General features: G+C 34.3%; 1 protein-coding gene and 1 pseudogene across 1 annotated transcript; one reads left to right on the plus strand and one right to left on the minus strand.

Annotated features, from left to right (window-relative positions):
• Positions 1-7,609: 7,609 nt before the first annotated feature.
• LOC110633299 (uncharacterized) lies at positions 7,610-10,223 on the plus strand (annotated as a pseudogene).
• A 1,657-nt stretch (positions 10,224-11,880) lies between these two features.
• LOC110633295 (uncharacterized) lies at positions 11,881-16,101 on the minus strand. Its single transcript, XM_021781837.2, has 5 exons — positions 15,936-16,101; positions 15,410-15,498; positions 15,193-15,290; positions 12,945-13,261; positions 11,881-12,534 (listed from the first exon to the last, which is right to left on the minus strand). Exons 2-5 carry the CDS (start codon positions 15,416-15,418, stop codon positions 12,104-12,106), a joined length of 855 nt encoding a protein of 284 aa, XP_021637529.2. The 5' UTR covers positions 15,419-15,498; positions 15,936-16,101; the 3' UTR covers positions 11,881-12,103.
• Positions 16,102-23,742: the final 7,641 nt, after the last annotated feature.

Here is a 23,742-nt window from a genome sequence, read left to right on the forward strand (position 1 = left end):
ATGGGAGCTCAGCTCCCTCATCCAATCCATCAAACATGCATATAATTTTACAGGTCCACATGACAATTTATATTACAGACCCGAATCATTTAAATATTTCTAACACATGCGGAAATTCTAGGAGTAAATAAAATTACAAAACTATTGATAAACAACCTGCGAAGGAGAAAAGCAGGTTAACCACAATAAAATCCTCCTGTAGCCTGAGAAAAAATATTGAACAGGAGTGAGCGTTCGACTCAGAGAGTAAAATATCAATTTTAACCATAATCTCTGTAACTATCTAGAACTAATGCAACCTGTGGAGTGAAATGCAACAGCAACCATATTTTCACATCATAACAACAAAAAGGTAATTTGAAGCACTCACGCACCCTGTAACATGAATCATAATATATGGGAGCTAATCCCCTATACAGCTCTCTTAAATCCAACCTGGTGCCAGCGAAGAACTCAGCTCGGACTTCCACTTAATAACCAAATCGGGGTCCCAGCGAAGAACTCAAGCCGTGTCTACCCCGAAGGACCGGGTCCCAGCGAAGATCTCAAGCCGTGTCTACCCGTCCTATCCATAGTCCACACCACATCACACACACGCCAACGCACGCACACTGCTCCAAATTACCACAACAACATCCATGGCACGCTAATAGTTATGAATGCAACATAAATCGTGCCTAGAGTTTAACTACATAAATATTTGCATATAAGTGATGCATGGGCATGCTTGAACATATAATAATATCGAAATTACAATTAAAATTAATATTTTACTCACAGACTTGACGGTAATCACTGTGGCCGCTGGGCGGAGGAAGAAGGCTGTCCCGGCTCACCTGACAATTATATTACAATTATTTAATACAAATGACCCAATACAAATCAAGAAAAGACCCAATACGTCCTAAGTCGTGCCGAAAATCCGACAGAGTCTCCCCTATACCTAGGACCTACCCTACCTGCAAAAGGGCTCAAAACACACTTCTATATCCACAATCCATATATCCACAACTCAATCACATCACACAGCCCCTCCTGGGCCCATCAAATCAATCATTCATCACAATATGTAAAATTTCAATTTAGTCCTTATAATTGATCATTTTTGCAAAAACTGCTCAAATAAACTCTAAAAATTATAAAACTCTGCTCCGCGGTCCTTAGAAATATTACTAAGCTATTGCAAAAAGAATCGTAATTTTCTAAGCTACCACGAATATTTTATGGATTTTTAATCCTATTTAAGCACTAGAAAATTACGAAAAAACAAGGTTCGGGTTTACCTTTGCCGATTCCGACTTCGGGAACGCGCTCGGGATGCCTGACAATGGTGGGGTAGCCAAAACCTCGATCCAATTTGGAGACTTTTCCGGTAGCTGGTCTGTCTGGCCGGAAATTCACATATCCGGACAACTGTCGAATTTCCGCGAATTGAGGATACCTACACGAAGCCCAATAATAATATATAAAAAATCAGGGGTGTTACAGTAGCAAAATTTCACCATCCAGTAATTTAATGAGTTGAAAAAATAAGGATTTTAAAGATTTTAAAAAACTTTATTCCAAACAAGTATGAAACCCATCCTTTATCTTCAAAAACTTTCTTCAAAATAAGTTGTAAAGGTTTGTTCACTCCTAAAAAATTAGGGGTAATTTTCTAGAAAAATTTTTAAAAAACTGAGTTTTATATTCACATGCACTAATTTTTTAAAATTTAATTAAAATTTGAAAAACAACTTTAAATTGTTTTCACTATTTTCTTTTATAACAAAAATTGTATTTTAAATAAAAAAAAATGACTTTTTTATAATTAAAATTATATTATAATTTTTTAATTTCTAAAATTAAATAATTATTTTAAAAAATATTTATTTACAATAATAAAAAAATTAATCATATTATTATAAAATAAATAAATAAATAAATAATACATATTAAAAAAATTTTAAAAAAAATTTAAATATGAATTTACAATAATAAAAGATGTGAATATTTTTTATCAATTAAAAAAATTATTGTCACGACCCAACCTATGGGCCGGACCGGCACTAGGACCTGGGCCAGCCTAAAGCCCCCGAGGCCCGTAGTAAGCCTTAACTATTCATTTACCCAACCTGCAAAAGGGCTAAAAACACACTTCGATATTCACAATCCATATATCAACAGTTCAATCATATCACACAGCCCCTCCTGGGCCCATCAAATCAGTCATCCATCACAATACGCAAAATTTCAATTTAGTCCTTATTATTGATCATTTTTGCAAAAACTGCCCAAACAAGCTCTAAAAATTATAAAACTTTGCCCCGCGGTCCTTAGCAATATTACTAAGCTATTGCAAAAAGAATCGTAATTTTCTAAGCTACCACGAATATTTTATGGATTTTTAATCCTATTTAAGCACTAGAAAATTACAAAAAAGCAAGGTTCGGGTTTACCTTTGCCGATTCCGACTTCGAGAACGCGCTCGGGACGTCTGACAATGGGGGGCTAGCCAAAACCTCGGTCCAATTCGGAGACTTTTCCGTGCAGTGCATGCCCGAAATTTGCGAACTGTGTCAATCGTCGAATTTCCGCGAATCGAGGATACCTACACGAAGCCCATAACACGGGGGTTAATACATAAATTTTTCAGAATTTTCTAAGCTCATTTAATGGTCGAAAATACACTGCGAAGTTCCGTGGGACCCACCGAAAAACGGTGTCGGAAAAATTCAAAATTTATGTCGTTGCGAAGCTCTCGACGAATGGAGCGTGCTGGTGGCCTCGGTTTCCTTGTGGGATTCACGGTTTTCGAGAAATCTAGCCCAAAAGTCGAAATGGGCTAAAATCTTCCCGAACAAAAATCGAACAATTCGCTCGATGGATTTCGGCGTTCTTGGTGTCTATGGAAAGCTCTCGCCGAGTAGATGATTTTGGACACAAGACCCGGTCCAATTGGTGGCCGGATCGGCCGGATTTGGCCGGGGAAGTCGAGCAGCGCATGAGGCGTTCGAGCGCGTTTTCAGCCGTTCGGGCGGACGGTCATTGGTTGGTACGGCGCGGCGCTGGTCTTTGGCTGGTGGGCTGCGGCGGCGACTGAGGCGAGAAAGCGAGGAGAGAAGGGAGAGAGCCATCGCGCGCGGGAGAAGAAAAGGAAGAAGGAAAAAGGGCCGGTCCGATCCGGTCCGGTTCGATTCGGCCGGTTCAATTCAGGATACAAAATTTTGAATTTTTACTCTGCCTCGGGATCGAAAACGAGGTCCAAAAATTCCGAAAAAATTCCATAAAACTCAGAAAAATACGTAGACTCCAAATATATTTTTAGTTTTGTCACGTGGTCTTTAAATTAATTTTTAAAAATCCTCAAAGTTTATATTTTCGGAAAATCGAACCCGATTTTTAAAATCCGAAAAATCTCAAAAAAATTCCTAAAATTTAAATAAAATTAAAATACCAAAAATACTCATAAATAATAAAATTTAAAATCTTGGGGTGTTACATTCTTCCCCCCTTACAGAAAATTCGTCCTCGAATTTTTACACAAGGCAGAATAAAGCACATGATTATACATTGAACAGATAAGGGTACTTGCTACGCATGTCCCGTTCTGACTCCCAGGTGCACTCTTCCACTGACTGACTCCTCCACAAAACCTTAACCATAGGGATCTGTTTGGATCTTAGCTGTCTTACTTGGTAGTCCACTATGGCTACAGGTTGCTCCTCAAATGTCAAGTTCTCTTTTAGCTCTATCACATCCGGCTGCAGTACATGAGAAGGATCGGGAATGTATTTCCTGAGCATGGAGATGTGAAACACGGGATGAACGTGAGAAAGGTTGGGTGGTAGCTCCAACCGGTAAGCAACTGCTCCAACTCTATCAGTAACCTCAAAAGGTCCAATATACCGAGGTGCCAACTTGCCCTTCTTTCCAAATCTCATGACTCCCTTCATTGGAGAAACCTTCAGGAATACATAGTCGCCCACTGCAAACTCCACATCCCTCCGTCTGGGGTCTGCATAACTCTTACATCTCATCGAAAGTCGTCCTTCCCCGATTAAAGGAACTACCTCAAGTGTCTTGCACTAGGTCTACATCATGCACCTTCGCTTCCCCATTTCTCGTCCAACACAGAGGAGACCTACACTTTCTTCCATATAGTGCCTCATAGGGTGCCATCCCTATCTTTGGAGTGGTAATCGTTGTTGTAGGCAAACTCCACCAAAGCTAGTGCTCATCCCATTGACCTCCAAAATCCAAGACACTCATGCGAAGCATGTCTTCGATGTTTGGATTGTCCTTTCGATTGTCCGTGCATGTCGAGGGTGGAAGGCATCTTGAAGTTCAATCGTGTGCCAAGTGCCTCCTGTAACTTTCTCGAGGCAGAAGTGAATCTGGGGCCCTCTGTTAGATATTATGGAAGCCGGAACTCCATGCAATCGACTATTTCTCGAATGTAGAGCGGGCATCTTGTGCCCGAGTATGTAGTCTTCTGGTAAGAAGTGAGTGATTTGGTCAAGCGGTCTACAATTACCCATATCGAATCATATCCTCGCGTGGTACGAGGCAACCTTGATCCACAAAATCCATAGTGATCATTTCCCACTTCCATTCTGGGATAGGGAGCTCTTGCAGCTTCCCTGACGGTCTCTGGTGTTCAAACTTCACCTTCTGACAAGTCAAGCACTTGGACACAAAGTTTGCAATGTCTCTCTTCATGCCATTCCACCAATAGCTATCCTTCACATCATGGTACATCTTGGTGGAACTCAGGTGGACATGCATGCTGTGTAGTGTGCCTCTCGCATGATTTCATTCCTGAGGTTGTCTACATCGGGCACACATATCCTAGAACCTTGTACTAGGGCACCATCATTGGCAAATCCAAACTCACCACCTTCACCTTGCTGTACTCTTTCTATGATCTTCATCAATTGTTGGTCTCTGTGCTGGGAAACTCTAACTCTGTCCCTTAAGTCTGGCCTCACTGAAAAGTGAGCCAACAATACCCCCTCATCTGAAAGATCTAGGATTAAACCTTGATCCATCAACTCATGTACCTCCTGAATCAATGGTCTCTTCTCTACTGAAATGTGTGCCAAACTGCCAGAAGATTTTCTGCTCAAGGCATCTGCTACAACATTGGCCTTTCCAGGGTGGTACTGGATGGTGCAATCATAGTCTTTCAGAAGCTCCATCCATCTCCTCTTTCTCAAGTTCAAGTCCCTCTGCTGGAAGATGTACTTCAAACTCTTATGGTCGGTGTATATCTCGCACACTTCACCATACAGGTAGTGTCTCCAGATTTTTAGTGCAAAGACTACAGCCGCCATTTTCAAATCATGGGTGGGGTAGTTACGCTCATGCCTCTTGGTGCCTTGAAGCATAAGCCACTACCTTTCCATTCTGCATCAAGACACACCCTAGGCCAACTCTGGAGGCGTCACAATACACGGTGTATCCTTCACCACTCACGGTAGTGTCAACACGAGGCGGTGGTTAGACACTCCTTAAGCTTACGGAAACTCACCTCACGATCATCTGTCCAAATGAATGAAACATTCTTCTGGTCAACTTAGTTAGGGAGCCGCTATCTGGAGAAATCTTGTACAAAACGCCTATAGTAACCAGCTAAACCAGAAAACTTCGCACCTCGATCATGTTGTAGGCCTAAGCCAATCGATTCTGACTTCAATTTTCTTGGGATCCACTTGAATGCCGTCACTAGAAACCACGTGTCCCAAGAATGAGATGCTTTCTAGCCAAAATTCACATTTTGAAAATTTGGCATATAGCTGGTGCTCCCTCAACGTTTGCAACACCATCCTCAAGTGCCACACGTGTTCTTCCTCGGTCCGAGAGTATACCAGAATGTCATCTATGAATACGATGACAAAACGGTCCAAAAATGGCTTGAACACCCTGTTCATCAAGTCCATGAAGGCTGCTGGTGCATTAGTGAGTCCAAAAGACATCACTAGGAACTCATAATGACCATATCTTGTCCTGAAAGCCGTTTTGGACACGTCCTCATTCCTGATTCTCAATTGATGGTAGCCTGACCGCAGGTCTATCTTGGAAAAGAATCTAGCTCCTTGGAGCTGATCAAACAAATCATCGATCCGAGGAAGTGGATACTTGTTCTTCACAGTCACCTTGTTCAGCTGTCTGTAGTCGATACACAACCTCAATGACCCATCCTTCTTTCTCACAAATAGAACAGGAGCACCCCAGGGTGAAGTGCTCGGACGTATGAAACCCTTGTCCTCTGCCCTGTTGGCCACTGAACTAACTGCCTGCCACTGAACTAACTGAAGCTCTCGACGAATGGAGCGTGCTGGTGGCCTCGGTTTCCTTGTGGGATTCACGGTTTTCGAGAAATCTAGCCCAAAAGTCGAAATGGGCTAAAATCTTCCCGAACAAAAATCGAACAATCCGCTCGATGGATTTCGGTGTTCTTGGTGTCTATGGAAAGCTCTCGCCGAGTAGATGATTTTGGACACAAGACCCGGTCCAATTGGTGGCCGGATCGGCCGAATTTGGCCGGGGAAGTCGAAGCGGCGCGCGAGCGCAGGGGGCGTTTCAGGCGCGTTTTCCGGCCGTTCGGGCGGCCATTGGCTGGCGCGCGCTGGTCATTGGTGGTGCTGGCGGCTAGGGGCGAGAGAAACGAGGGAGAGAAGGGAGAGAGCCATCGCGCGCGGGAGAAGAAAAGGAAGAAGGAAAAAGGGCCGGTCCGATTCGACCGGTCCGATCCGGTCCGGTTCGATTCGGCCGGTTCGATTCAGAATACAAAATTTTGAATTTTTACTCTGCCTCGGGATCGAAAACGAGGTCCAAAAATTCCGAAAAAATTTCATAAAACTCAGAAAAATACGTAGACTCCAAATATATTTTTAGTTTTGCCACGTGGTCTTTAAATTAATTTTTAAAAATCCTCAAAGTTTATATTTTCGGAAAATCGAACCCGATTTTTAAAATCCGAAAAATCTCAAAAAAATTCCTAAAATTTAAATAAAATTAAAATACCAAAAATACTCATAAATAATAAAATTTAAAATCTTGGGGTGTTACAATTATTTTTTATTATTTGCTAATGAATATAATTTTTATGTTTTTCTTTATTTTTATAAAATATAAAAAGTAATTTTTTAAAAAACAAAAAAAAAATTATTTTCCATAGTTAAACAAACCAATAGAATAATTCAATGGTTTTAGTCCCGTAATTTTTTCAAGTCTGTTTTTCATTATTGCTAAAATTACTATTAAAAAAATTATTTTTTTAAATATATTAGTTAGAGAGTTAAAAAATAATTAAAAATTAAATTTAATTAATTTTAATCATAAATTCACACGAATAATAAAATAATTTTTTTTTTAATTATTTTTTTAATAATATTTAAAATGATATTTTTATTTAAAAAAATAATTTTAGGCTCAAAAATTTAATATCAAAAAGCCGGGCCATGATCAACAGCAACTGCCCCTGTGGAGTTGGAGATGACCTGATCCCGTCATGTTCTGAATTCAATCAACTTTTTCTCGCCCTCGTATTAGGTTGTGCTAGATGAGGGATGACGTCTTCCCCAGTAATTCGCTCTATATATATATATTAATAAATTAAAATAAAAAAAATTGCCGGCGGAAACTGTCGCGCCCCGCATTCCTACAGGGAATGCCCGCCCCAACCCTGAACTCCTGCCCCGACCCGCCCATTGCCATTCCCATGTGAAGTGTAGACTAGAAAGGCAATGACGAAGTTCCAAAAATATTGTGATCAGACGATTTTATCGTCGCAGGGAGCTCTGGTTACTCTTTTTTTCCTTCTCGCTCCTCACAAACGACGACCACTTAATTTTAAAGTTGATTTTCTAACAGGTGAGAGATGAAAAGATCATTACTTTACAATTTTTTTCCTTTAATATATAGATGCAAAATTAACTTCAAACTCAAACGTGATGTTCTGCTAATATTATACATTTTCATTTATTTATATGAATTTCAAACTCAATGGGGGTTTAATGGGTGCAATTTTTTCACCATTGTATTGGATTCTCTTTTAAATTATGTTAGTGGGTTTAAGAAATCCGGGGTTTTTTAGTTCCCTTAAACCCGGGGTTTTTTAGTTCCTGCTTGTTTGGTTTTTATTTTGTCATTTTAGGTAAGGCTTGAATAAAAACTCTGAGATGGGTTATGCTGAGATTTCCTTTATGACAGTTTTCTGATAGAGGTGTTGTATGCTACATTTTGGAGTGGCATGAATATCTGAGGTTTTCTGGAGAATTGAGGCATGTTTCATTCAATTTTGGGTTCTGAGATATGCAAACTAAAGTTTGGAGATGGGTTTTAGGTTTGATATACAAAGTTGCAGTTGCAACTATCTGGATAGCTGCTAGTTTTGTGGTTCAATCTGTTGTAGATTGTGGGGTTTCACCATTTCTCATTACATATATTTGCAACTCATTGTTTGTGATTTATATTCCCTTAGTTGAAATTGTACGCTGTTTGGAGGATTCTTGTGGAAGTTTGTTTTTCTGGAGGAATAAAAAGTGTAGTCCATTGCAAGAATTGGGAGACTCAGAGCAGGTCATTCTACTAGGAGAGATTGAGGTGCAAGAGTTGATGGTTTGAAGCCATCCGTTCCCTTGGAAGAGGGAGGAAGTAGTCCTCATGGAGATGGTGTTGGTTCGCCAGTGGAATTTACATCATATTCAATTGAAAGAGTCTTACCTTTAGAAGAAGCTAACAAAGGAGTTGATGCTAAAGGACGATGGACATGCACTAGAGTGACAAAGGTCAGCTTGCTAATCTCCCAGTTTTGGTTTTTTGCACAGCTGACTTTCAATCTGTCATTGAACTATTCTACTGTGACGGTAAGCATCTTTCAATTTTGTGTCATACATCTAGGGCTGTAAATGAACTGGGCTGTTCATGAGCTATTCAAGATTCAACTCGATAAAAACTTAGATTAGTTCTGTTCATCATTAATAAGCCAAGTTTAGAGTTGTTTAATAAATAAGTCAAATTTGAACTTACTGATATTCGGCTTGTTAAGACTCACAAGTTAGCTCATTTAACTAAATTATTTAGTTTTAAACTTATTATCTTAAATATAATTAAAACTATAATTTTAAACTTCATAATTCTAAATCTAAAACTCACTAAGGTTGCAAATGAGTTGAGCTACTTACAAACTGTTCGAAACTTGGCTAGATAAAAGCTTAGCTTTATTCAGTTCATTTCCAAATCAGCCGAGTTTGAGCTTATTAATATTTGATTTGTTTTCTAAACGAGTTAAGCTTAAGCTCAAAAAAAATTTTGATGAACCAAGCCTGAGCAATTCAAAGTTTGACTCGGTTTTGTTTGTTTACACACTATGTCAATCATTCATCGTATTGCTGTAATTAAGTTTTCCCCCTTGTTTTGGTGTCAAACGCCATTTTAAGCACTGCATCCAGCCACTTTTTTGGGTGAAAAGTTCACTTGGGTGAAGCTTGTAAGTGTTCTCCTCTGCATGGCTGGAACTATAATTGTCAGCTTGGGAGACTCAAAAACTGGTTTAAGTCCAGTTGCTTCAAACGCTCTTCCTGGAGACTTTCTTGCTCTCGTCTCAGCTGGGCTGTATGCAGTGTACTTTACACTTATTCACATGAAATTGCCTGATGATGATGATGATAGAAAAAGTGGTTAGATTTCTTGTTCTTTTCAATCTCTTCGTTTTCCTACCCATTGCCCTTGTACTGAATTTCACCATGTTAGAGCCTTGTGATATGGAAGCAGTTTGGTCTAATTATTGGTAAAGGTTTGTACGTCACTGGTTCCTTCTTGACATTTGAAGGTTTAGCTACATTCTTTCAACTTTGTGCTGTCATTTGTGTCTTGAGATTATTCGATGATACATATGAATCCAAATACATAAATAGTCCATGAAATAATATCTAGGAAAAATTCATTGCACACATCACTTTCTATTTCCACCCTTTATAGTGATTAACAAGTCAAGAAGAGGCAAGATCTGATTCAAGGCCTGGTTAAGGGTGACAATTTTGTTTATCTTTATGATTAGCGATGTCCCTGAATATGGTATGTGTACGAATGATAGTAAAACTTGAAGAACAGCTGCTGCTTCAGCAATTAGCATCCAACTTTGTTTCTTATTTCATTTCCTTTTTCCATCTTAAACAGTTTGTTAGATAATGTGTTGAGTGACTATTTATGGGCAAAGGCTCTTATCTTGACAACCACTACAGTTGCAACGGCCAATCTTACGGTTCAGGTCCCATTGGCAGCTATCGTGGATTCAGTAATAGGCAATGCCACTCGCCTCATGGACTACCTTGGAGCTGTAGCTGTGTGATGATTGGGTTTTCTGGCATCAACATTCCTTCCCGTGCTAATAGCCAATCAAAAGAAGCCATTGCTGAATCAGAAAATGAAAATATTAGGTCAACTCATCAAGATGAGCCACCACCCCTGCAAGGCATTTCCTAGCATAATATTGCTGGTTCTGTTATATTGGATAAATTTCAATGATCGTATTTAAACTTCAAGGGTTGTAAGAGAGTCGTCCTAAATTTAAAAATATAACATAAAATATTTAAAATTTTAAAATTTTATACAATAAAATTCTTTTGACTTCCAATAGCTGATTTATAAGTAACATGTTGATGTGAATAATTATGAATACTAATAATATAAATAATTACTGTTATTTCTTCAAAGTAAAGTTCCTCTAATCAATTGCTATATATTTGATATTTAATTATCTTATATGGTTGACATTCTTTTTATAAGTAATCTGTGAAGAAAATCATAATCATTTTTATTACTGTTATATAAAACAGATAAAATTATTCACGTTATCACTATTTTGTATTACATAAATTAACTGTTGAGGATTAAAAATATTTTATTATATAAGATTTTAAAATTTAAAAAATTTTATATTATATTTTTAATTTTATGAATAATTTTATTACAACCCTAAAGTTCAACGACAGTCCTTAAAATTTATCCCTATCATGTTACTAGACAAGCTTCTAGAAATTGAACAGCGACTCAAAAAGCATTAGTTTTGAAGTGGATTAGGCGGGCCTACCATCCATTTTATACATTCTCTTTTTCTTAATTTTACGTTCAATTCCGCCCTTTGAGTAATAAAATAATATAAAAATTAATTAATAGAAAAGAATTAGTATTATATTTTTTAAATAATTTTTATAATTTTTAAATATTTTGGTGCTTCACTCATGGTTTGATAATTTACTAGAAAAAGCCATTTTAATTGAATTTTCTTGGTAAAATTTTCTTTTCCACCACTCCGTACAAGTTGCTAAAAAAAGTTAATTAGATTTTCATTTTCTACTGCATTATTTTGATTAAAAATTTTCATTTAGCACGATAATTTTTTTTTACATTATTTTAATAATTAACTCTGTTATTATGTACTATCTTCATAACTATTTTTATTTATATTCTTTTATCGTATAATTAACAAATGACTATCCATAAATTATAACCTAAAATATAATAATTTTTAAATAAAAATGTTCTCATTTATAAATTTAATTAAATTAATACTAAAATTAACATTTTTATATTAAATATATTGATCTTTTGAATAAAATATTATTTAATTCAAATAACTTTTTTATTTTAAATATATTTTTTAAAATTGTTAATTAAAATATTTTTTTAATTTTAGTGTTGATCACCCTAATCAATTTAACAAAATCACATACAATTTAAAAAAAAATTAAAGTATTAAAAATTAAAAAGATTAAATTACACCACGCAAGAAAAAAAAAAGATTTTAGATATGATTATATTTTATTCATTTATAATAATAATAATAATAATAATAATAATAACAATTAAATGCTGCAAATTATGTGATCCACATTGTGCAAACACTAGTTTATTAAAGGTTCAATTGAACATAAAATAAAAGTTTTGTATTCAATTAAACAAAATGTAACGTGAATGGCTCAATTGCACATTTCCCACAAGTATTCATATGCATTAAGCCAAAATAAATCTGACCATGAAATTTCATCATATGGAGTCTCTAACTTCTCATTCGACAAATGACAACAATATCTAAAATCAATTCCAGTCACCATTTCTAACTCTGATTCACTGCAACATTCAGATTCCCATATCTTTGCATCACTCTCCTAGTCGCAAGGGCCGCAGCTTCACTTGCACGCAATGTACCAGTAGCCATGATTGCAGCAAATTCACGACTGATCTCCTCCTGCACCTTGCTCCGAGCATCCCCAAAAGTGTCGCCTGCAACCCCATTGATCGACTGCTTCTCTACTCTTGAAGGTTTGACAGCAGGAGGTACTGCCTTCTCTGATACTGTTTTCTCCTCAGACTTAGTGTCTTCAGATTTCACCTCCTCATTGCTCACACTAACAACTGTGTGTGTGGATGCACTAGGACCATTAACTGAGGATTTATGAACAGCTATTGATGACTGAGGCCTGAATTGTGGAGCTTGTGGGACAGCTCCAGCTCTCAATGTTGTCTCTAGATTTTGTATCATTGGCACTGCAATTCAAAATACCAAGCTAGATAATCAACCACTAAAACAAACGATGAAAAGTATGACTGTTAATCACTGGAATTTACCAAACCATTGGACAATCTATCAGAATTCATAATGACAATGTCCATACAAGTTGATAAAATTTTAAGTTCCAGAAAGTATTACAGAATTCAGAAATCAGTAGACCAATTTGCTTATTTTAAACAACAGCGAAAAGATAAATTCTCTCATCCAAAAATCATTTGCTGTAGTATTTGCTTAGCCATCAAGAAAAAATTCAGAATCAAGATTATTCATTTAAAATCAGGAAAAAACTAGAATACAGTAAAAAGCATTAGAAAGTAATCCATATTTCCATACTACAGATAAATAAAGCGAAGTAGGCAAAAAGTAAAGGTTGGTGGCAACTCACTTATAAGAGCACCCATTGGACTGCTCATAACTTCATTAGGGAGCTGAAGAATATATTCTGGAATGGTTGCACCCACCAAAAATTGTGCAACCTCATTGCTGAAGTTGTTACAATTGTTAGTAAGCAAACTGTATGTTTCAGCAGTATAGCGGGGGTTAATTTCCTGCAAATACACCTCAAAAACATCTTTCGGTACATGTGTGATGCCCAAATCTACCACTTTAATTGGTGTTCCATATGGAGTTCTTCCAGCAGGGTCATGCTGTATGCCTCCCCCAAAATAGTATTCATTACCATATACCACTACTCCTGTGTGCCTACCATACAAGAACAAATAACTCAGACTGCAAATAAGAAAAAGGAACAGAATAATTAACTGCTATGAACCTTGTAGGTTTTAATGGCACAACATGAAGGAAACATGTTAACAACCTTTGAAAGTAATAATCTTAGTAACTTCAGTAAATAAAAGTTGGATTTTAGCCTGTTTCGACACACTATGATGTTGATCTTATTGACAAATTACTTTGACCCAGGAATATATCTTCATAAAGCAAAAGGACACAGGACAACAGAACTAAAATTAAGATCATACACACTCCACATCTCAATTAAATGCCACACAATGCTTCCTAGTTGGATAGGACAAGAAAAATAAAAAGTAGAACATGCCCATAAACAACATAGAGACCCAATAAGAATAATTTTGGGAAGCACAAAGGAGGTTACTCCTGTGGCCCCGCTAGGCGGTGGGAGGACCTTGAGAGGAATGTATTCTAAGTAGAGAAGCTAATTGGTTGGAACATCCCTCAACATGGTTACTGTAAAGTAAACATAAATGCTTTCAGGCTTGTTTGGGAATACCTACACCTAGTGGCCTTATTGGAGACCATATGCGAGCTTCTATCTATCCAGAACTGTAATTGAGTCCAAGTTGAGTTGTGGAGGGTCTTCCAAGGCTTATCTTGCATGGCATAAAGAATGTAGGAGTTATTTTGGAGATTGATAGCTCAAGTGTTGTTACTGTGTTGAAGAAAGCCAACTACAATACTATGTTGCTAACTACAATACTACATTGCTAAGGAATAACCTTGGTGAGAAGTTAACCTAAATAGTCTATTCCTCGCATGGTTCAACCTTAGCGCCTCATGGTGCTCAACAATTTATACCAATTGATATCAGAGCTAACTTCATCTTGCAAGACTTGACAAATGGTGGCTTATAAAAAGGTGGCTCACGAAATAGTGGCCTAAACTTATTGTGTGAGGAAATGAGTAGGGTGCTAGGGTGCTAGTTGTGACCAACGTGACTGTAATCAACATGGGTGAATTCTACCTAAATGGCCTATTCCTCACATGGTTCAATCTTAATAACTCGTGATACTCAATAGTTCATATCACATGGTTCGGTAAATAGAATTCATCAGCTGCTGTACAAAAATTGGGAGGCTGATATTAGGCAAAGCTAAAGAGAAATGAGTAAGCAGACAAGTTAGCCAACCAAAAAGTGTACTTTCCACCATGCCTTCATGCACTTCATCAACCCCATGCTTATGCATGGCATTAAGAGATGTAGCTCTTCCTAGAATTGTGCCTGTAGTTTACATCACGGCTTTAGCCCCCATTTGAAAGATTAGCCTTTCTTCTAGTCTATTTAGATAAAAGCATGTCCAGCTAATAAGAGTACAGGTTAGCCTCACTGACATTCCATAGCAGTGACGCGTTTTCTCGTTTTTTTGTTTCAGGCTAACCAACTCATACGCATACTTGTTCACACAGTAAATTTGCATAGTGTGAACATACTGCCAATCTCTGCCTAAAATAAACTTTTGATCTAGGAGCCTTTAATTTCTAATGGGGTGTGCATGTGTGTAGCGCGATTTAGTAAGTTATGCACATATTCAAGTGTTAACAAGGAGTGTTTGTATTAAGTGTTTAGCTTACCCTCGAAATTTCTTTGCAATCCTATAAATATGTAATTTGGAATTTTATAGTGATAATGAATAATATACTTCTTTCTCAAATTTAAGTTTCTGGATCTAAAACTTGTGATTGTGGCCATCAAGGTTTAGTTGAGTGCTCCTTTTTATTCCTATTCACTGCAACAACTTTTAAACTCAAATAACAATATTCTATGGATACAGATAATGATGGCAACTGGCATAGGTTTGACTTTCCAGATTTCTAGATGCAAATATACCATATCCAGACACTAGGCCTTCGTTTTCCTCCCTGTACTGAAAACTTACCAAATTCCCTCAATAGCTTTACCCAAAAATGTCGTTGAAAGCTGGCGTGCCAATCCTTGGCTGAGATCATACACATTCAAGGTAACCCTGTGACCCTCCTGCCACCAGTTTAAATTTACAAGCAGTAATCAACACATTACTGAAAATGCCACTGGGAGTCAATTACTAGTACATCATGCAGAGACTAAAAATTTTATGATATAACAGCATTGCATACCTCCGCCATCTCCCAATAAATAAACTTCCAACTACAAGTCCTTAGCAACGTAAAAGATTTATCAACCGATAACGATGGTCTCTCCAAATCTAAATTAAAAAAGATCAAGACATCACTATCAGATCACAAAATCACAAAAAGCAAAAGCTAGCAACTTCATTTAGCATAATGAGGCAGCTATTTCAGAGGGAAAGAAAATTAAAAGTAAAATCAACATTTTTCTTCCTGAATACAAACCCCAAAATTCAGGAGCTTGAAAAGAAATTTCTCACAAAAATAAATTTAAAATTAAAATTTACAATGAAATTACGTAGTCTCATCAAAGCAATATAATCATAAACAACCACTCAAAATCAGGTAGATCTAAACCAATTTCCATCCACATGAACAAAAGACACGCTTCCAACCCCAAAATCTAAACACTAGAGAATCTATACCCTCCAAATTGCACAAATCGAAAACAAAAAATCCCAGAATGCAAATCATTTCCAGTGGAAACAAAGATTAACAAGAAGCAGAAACGCACCTCAGAGAATAAAATATGGCCTTCGGCTTCGGGAAACTTAAGAATTGTTCGCGCAAACGCAGGCCATCACATAGGCAACCTTCTCCTTTTATAATTGGGAAAAGGGCCCCCAAAAGGCTCTCTACAACGACTTCGGCACCGCGAGTCCGCTGCCAAAAGCCTGGCTTCCCCCCGCTTCTTCTATGACCTTCTAGAAGCACCATTCCAATTGTATTTTGCCACGTGTCCCATTCTGTACTATTTTTTCTTCGCGGTCTTTTTTTATTTATTTTTTTTTTTGAAATTTCCGCTTTTTAGAATTCGGTTAGACTGTTAGAGTAATTACGCGGTCTAATCCATGTATTTTAAAATATTATAAATTATTTTCCATTTATAATATGCTGTACAATAATAATCAAACTGTAACAGTAAAATAATAATAATAATAATAATCAAACTGTAAGCAAAAGAAATTTATTGATATTTTATTTGAATTGAGACATTTAATCGTATGAATTTAAATTTTGACTGTTTTGATATTCTAAATAAAAGTGAACTTAAATTATATTTATGATAAATTTAAAAAATTAAACATTTAAAATAACTACTTTTATCTTATTGCTCAAAATTCATCACGTCACAATTAAATATATCACTTTCATGAAATTTTTTTTATTAATTAAATAAAAAAAATTTAAAAATTTTTAAATTTCAAATTTTTAAATTTAAATCTTAGGATCTAAACACAGTATGATATTATTTGCCAAATTTAGTATTAGACTTGTGAAGTTATCATTTAAAATAATATTTTAAAATTATCTGTTATTGCTATAAAAAGTAGCAGCATAAATGATTTGATTAATTTAATCACCAAATCAAACTAATAAAACTGACGGAACTGCCATTTTAGTTAATGATGTATAAAGGCTTGTTTGGTTTAACTGTTGAATACAACTGATAGCTGTTACTGATAACTGATAGCTGATGATAGCTATTTTATATTAAGTGTTTGGTAAAATTATATTTAGCTGTTGCTGTTGATATGTGAAATGACTAATAAGGGTATATATTATATAATTTATTTAATTTTTAAATAAATATAAAATTATAAATTTATTATATTATATTATTTATTTTATTATTAAATTAAATATATAATTATTAAATTAATATATTATATCATTTAAATAAATATATAATTATTAATCTATTATATTATATCATTTATTTTATTATTGAAATAAGAAAATAATTATTTTTTAAGATAATTAAATAATTTAAAAAATATAGATAAAATAATAAAATAAATATTATTGTTAATAGAAAAATTTATAATTAATTTTAATTTTTTAGATATAAATAAATATTTTATATTTATTTATTAATAAAAAATATTTTAACAAAGTTAAAATACGTTAATTAGTTAAAATTATAAATAAAAAAAATATTAATAATATTAATTTTTAAGTTAAATGAAAAAGGATAATATAGTCAAAATAAAAAATAAAACCAATCACTATCACCGATGAGAAACAAATTCTAAGGGTGTTTGGTTTACTGTTAGTGAATCGATGGTGATAGAAACACAAACAGGTAAACTATAGTGTTTGGCAAGCTCAAAAAAATAGATCTGATAGCTGATGGGAAACTAATATGATACCCATCACCAGCTTTGTATCACTCTATTTTTAGAAATGTTTTCATCACCGATAAATGATTTGGTTTTTTTTTTATTTTGACCATATTATCCTTTTTTATTTAACTAGAAAATTAATATTATTAATATTTTTATTTTTTCATTTTAAATTTTAACATTTTAATTAACGTATTTTAATTTTGATAAAATATTTTTTATTAATAACATAAAATATAAAATATTTATTTATATCTAAAAACTTAAAATTAATTATAAATTTTTCTATTAACAATAATAATTATTTTATTATTTTATTTATATTTTTAAAATTATTTAATTATCTTAAAAAATAATTATTTTCTTATTTCAATAATAAAATAAATGATATAATATAAAAGATTAATAATTATATATTTATTTAAATAATATAATATATTAATTTAATAATTATATATTTAATATAATGTAATAAATTTATAATTTTATATTTATTTAAATAATAAAATAAATTATATGATATATACCCTTATTAGTCATTTCACATATCAACAGCAACAGCTAAATATAATTTTACCAAAAACTTAACATAAAACGACTATCATCACTATCGCTTATCACTATCAACAAAGAATAAACTATCACTAACAAACTATCAGTTATATTCAACAGTTAAACCAAACAGATCCTAAAAATAGAGCTGATATAAACTGCAACTGATGGGTATCATATCAGTTGCCCATCAGCTATCAGCTCTATTTTTTTAAGCTTGTCAAACATTATAATTTACCTGTTTGGGTGTTCATCAGCCATCAGCTGCACCCAACATGTAAACCAAACACCCCCTAAGTCCTCTGCCTCGCCCCACTCCGGTTTGCTCTTGCCTAACCCGTCTCCTCTCTCTCCTTCTTCCTCCTTTCACAATTCCTAGTCCTTATATTCCTTCCTTCGCTCTTTGGTTCCCTCTCGATCTCCTTCCATGGTTCCTCCATCCTTCATCCTAAGCTTTAGAAATCGCCTCGACGACACGACTCAGTCTGATTTACTTATTTATTTATTTTTAAGCCTTATCTAATGTTATCACTACATCAAAACTATTCGGTGTTATTAAACTGATTCCTCAATAAAGGGATTAATTATTTAAATAATATAATTTTAAAAAATATTTATTATTTTAATGTGAAATTTAAATTATTTATTAAAATAATATGATATAATTATCAATTAAAATAGCGATTTTATAACCTATCAAATTAAGTATTAAATTTATTTTAAATACATTAAAAACATTATCTTGGTCAACAATTTTAAGAACAACGTTTATGACTTGTCACATTAATTAATCAACTCAATTTATGTACACCAAAAATACCATCTAAGTTAATAGTTTTAAGAGCAAGGCCAGTGTAATATTGTAAAAAATAGATTGTAAAGATATCAAGAATTTATTAAAATTGGTAAATAAAATTGTAAATGCAAAATTCTAACTAGAATGTATATACTATGTTTATTAAATTATTGTATATAAATTTACATTATGTGAAATTTTTCCATTAATTTAAAATAGAGTAAGAATCCCTACTACCATAAAATTGTTATATTTTATAAAATAAGAGTTATAATATTATAAACAAGTTTAAAGCATAATAAAAATTAAAAAAAATTACATTCATAATAAAGATGTAAATAAAAAGGGTGTTGCAATACTCCTAATTTTTACTTTTCAATTTCTTTAAAAAAAAATTGATAAAATATATCACTAAAATTATCACAAAAAGGTAAAATATATATCAACTATAATTTAATTTTAACTAATTATTTAACATACTCATTTATTTTTAACTAATTATCACATCTTACACGCATACCATTAAATTTATCACTTAATTGAATATATGCATTAATAAAATTATCAAAAATAATATATTAAACCATATATCACAATAATAATTACAATAATAATTTACATTAAAGTTTAAAATTTTACCTTAGTTGCAATAAAGTTTCTTAGCATGAAAAATTAACCACGGTGAAACTTCAAAATCCTATATATAAAGGCTGAATTAAGAAAAAAAAAAAAGCATAAGAGGAGATAAAACATGCATTCAAGAGAAGCGAAACTCTAAGTTTAATAAAGAGAGTTGCTCTTTTTAAACCAGCTGAGACTCTTTAAATTATTCACGGTCATGCGTGTTATAATGAATGAATAAATTTCCTGTCAATTTTTCATTTCCAATGATTTTGAGTAGCTTTGATACTACTTCTTAAACCGTCAGTTCAAGTGGTGATTTCTATGTCTGCCCCATTTTCAGTACTTTTCAATGAAATGACTTGACTTTTTACTAAAGAAGCCGTCAATTGAAATAGTAATTTTTATATTCTAAGGCTGCTACAATTAAACGTGACATTTTGCTTTTGAAATTGTCAATTCAAGTGGCAGTCTCTATATCCTAAGACTATATGCTTTTCAATAACACGATGTGACATAACATAAAGGGATATTTTGCTTCTGAAATCACTATTTTAGTTAACGATTTCTTATTAACTTTCTACACCTAAAAAACACATTTTCAATTATCATTTTTTCAAGCAGCTACTAGAATGATAAAGAGTTTGAATTTCACACTATAATGGTAAATTGTTTTTAAAAACACATTATTTAAATAGTTAATCCTCAATGAATATAATGAAATGATGGGTCAGTGATTCAATTAGCAAATCAGATAAAAATTAATTAATTATAATAGTTATATATTAATATAATTAATTACATGTTAATTATTTAAAATCAAACCTTTAGTTATACTTATATAAATTTTAGTAATATTTTTAAATTTTAAATAAAAATATTTGAATAATATAATACATAAAAGAATTTCTAAAAATATCTATTTTTTATTAATATTAAAGTATATGTTAAAAAATAAATAAACATATAATTTTACAAAATTTATTATATTATTTGTAATTGATTTTAATTTTAAAAAATTGTTTATGAGATTTTAAATTCAATTCCCATTGTAAACACTTAAAAAAAATGCATTCCCATAGACTGGTGGAACCAGCCGAATCAATTGAATCATTTTTTCATATGGTTCAACTACAAATCTAAATCAATTTGAGATTTCATTTGTCCATTGGACCAATTAATTCACTTTGAATTTAATAACTATAATATAAATAAATTTTAAGTCAAACAATTCGTTTAAAATATAATTAAAAAAATATAAATATAATTGCATAAATTAACTTAATTGATTAGTATCAGTAAATTTACTCTTGAGTTTGTATGAAATAAAGACCTAAGAATGCAGCCGTGGACTAGCTGAGAAGGAAGCTAATCCTTGCTGACGAGTGAGTTGACAATTGTTCATTGGTTTAATTCTTAATTTCACTTATATATTTATTTAATTTAACTCATTTTTAATTTTTAGACTAAATTATCATAGAAGTTTTCATTTAAACTTACTTTAATGAAAAAAAATAAGCAACTGAAGCTCATACATTACACTAGTGCGTGAGTTCATTATTTTTTTAATGTTAACTAATTATAATTATAATTTTCAATTTTAATTGATTATGTGAAGATATATATAATATTTATATTTTTAATGTATTGCTCCAGGAGCCTCATACCATAAACTGTATATTTATAGTCATGCTCAGTGCCGCTTCCCACCCTTTGTAACTCTTAGGCTGCGAGCCTTTTTGTACTCATATACTGTATACAGTATGAGGACCGTAGTTTACTGGATCAAAACAAATGCATTTTTGATACACTGGATCCTCATACGAGGTAAGTGTAGAGTATACGTACAACTGAGTTACAAGAAATAGTATACGTTCTTGGAGTTTTGGAAGAAGAGAGAGAAGTTTTAGAAAGCCATAGAGAAACACACAGGATTTTATTTCTCTAAGATGGTTCTTGAGTTACAACTGAACTAGGCTCTCTTATATAGATGAGAGACCTTAGGAACACAACAAGCCATAATAATTAAACAGACAAGCTTTTCAAAAGAAAGCTGATTACAGACACAAACTTTAAATAAAGCTTCACACCGACACTCTAAGTGGGGGACAAGATAAAGATAACAGGGGTTCACGGGCTACTGCTTTATGGAGATCTTGACAGGTTGAAATTCCTGTAGTATGAGCTGTCAGAGTCAACTTCACCATAAAAGCCTTGATGCCAGGGTCCATGTTCTTTTGGTGATGATGGGATCACACTGTCTAGTGCTTCACGTGCTTCGATGTCCATTGGGTCTTGTGAGTCCTGAAAAGCAAGATTGGGCTAGTCAATGGGTTCATCGCCTAGGGGAGTGCATGTGACTGAAATATCCGATGCTGGGCGGTAATTATTGATTCCACATAAGTGATGAGCCAACTATCGTCTTGGAGGACCCATGCGGTTTTTGTCAGTGATAGTGCCTTCATATGTCCTCCATTCATAATTGGAATTCTGTGATCAGAGGAGACCATTAGGCCTTTTGGAAAAGGGCCTGTGAAAATTGAAAATGGACCGAACCCTGTGTTGCTGGGCAGGAGACCTGTCCTCAATGCCTTAGGAGTTTATGAGCCTTCTGAGAGTGTAAGCCCAAACTGATAAGGGCTTAAACCATTCTAAGAACCTGGAGAGTAGTGTCCTGGATGTGTGGTTCTAAACATAATGGTACAGACCCAAGGTGAGAAACTCAATAGCTATAGAGTAGAGGGCTATTAAGCACCAGAGAAACCAAAGCTCTTCAAGGAGTAAATATGTTTCAGGGTGAAGGCTGATACGGTTAAGGAAAGGAAATTTTGGTTGGAAATAGGAAACAGGGGGAATGATATGCCTAAGGACATTCCTTGCACTCTGGAAGTGGAAAAGTTGATTTTTGGCATAGGTTTGAAATTCTGCAATAGTTATGGAAGATGAGCTTCCAGGAGGAAAGCTTTCTGGAGTTAGGACGAGAAAGTTGGGTGTGTTGGAGGGACTGGCCATGAGGATGAATGGCAGAATAGATATAAAACTGATCAAGTGGATTGGATTTGGTCGTGAAAGGAGATCAGGAATAAGGTTGTTTTTCCCTTTAATGTGCTAAACCTTAAATTTATATTTGGAGAACCAATCTTTAAGGCATAAGAGTTGTGGTTCAGGAAGTGCTTTGTTTTTTAAGTCTAAAATTATTGGGAATGAGGAGCTGTCCATCATGATAGTGAAGTGGTGACCAATTAGATGGAGCTCAAATTTTTTAATTCCATTTTTTACTGCAAAGAACTCTTTGTAGACTGAGTGGTAGTGTTGTTCAGCAGGCTTGAATTGTCCATTAGCGTAACCACAGATGTCTTTGAGATCATCATGTGTTTCGATCAGAATGGCACCCCAGTGAGTGTCACTAGCATCAGTCTACAAGGTTCTTTCTCCATTGCCAGGGATGTGGAGAGGTGGAGGATTTTGAGCCTCTGCTTTGAGTGCCTTGATTGCTGTTGTTTGTTCTGATCCCCAAGGTGGGGCATTCTTTTTCAGTATCTTTGAAAGTTGACTGATGTGAACTGAAACATGTGGTAAGAATAGACGGATATAGTTTACTATACCCAAAAATTATTGCAACTGTTTGTGGGTCAGATTCTTATCAGGGAATTTGAGAAGTTCAACGGCTATGTATAGGCCGGGCTGGTACTTTCCATTCTTGAAATGCATACCCAAAAATTCAATTTCAGTACGGGCTAAATAACTCTTTTTTTCAGAGAGCATTATCTCATGGGCTTGGACAATGGAATGGAATTGGGCTAGTAACTATTTGTGACTGTGGATATCTTTTAAAAAATTAATGATATCATCAATGTAGATGAGGGTACTATGTAGGATAGGTTCAAAAATACGGATCATGGTTTTTTGGAATAGTGAGGGGGCTGTTTTGAGGCCAAAAGGCATTACAGTCCATTGATATTGGGCTATAGGGATGCAAAAAGCAATTTTTGGCCTGTCTAAGGGATGGATACCAAGTTGCCAAAATCTAGTTTTAAGGTCAAATTGGAAAAGATATGGGCTTTGTGGAGTTGGGTAAAAAGGACATCAGTCTTGGGTAATGAAAATTTGTCGTCTTGGAGAAAGTGGTTAAGGGGTTTGTAGTTAATAACTAGCCTCTTTTTATTTCTGAGCCGCTCTGATCTTTTTAGAAGGCTTGGCAAGCCCAAGGTGAGCTAGTGGGCTCA

This window comes from Hevea brasiliensis, chromosome 7, assembly GCF_030052815.1.
Source record: "Hevea brasiliensis isolate MT/VB/25A 57/8 chromosome 7, ASM3005281v1, whole genome shotgun sequence".
NCBI lineage: Eukaryota > Viridiplantae > Streptophyta > Magnoliopsida > Malpighiales > Euphorbiaceae > Hevea > Hevea brasiliensis.

Bases quoted from the DNA above. Each gene is read 5' to 3' on its own strand.
- LOC110633295 (XM_021781837.2), bottom strand. The intron at 13,262-15,192 runs GTAAGTTTTCAG...CTTGTATGGTAG, and splicing joins AAAGCTATTGAGGGAATTTG to GCACACAGGAGTAGTGGTAT. The intron at 12,535-12,944 runs GTGAGTTGCCAC...TTTGAATTGCAG, and splicing joins TCCAATGGGTGCTCTTATAA to TGCCAATGATACAAAATCTA.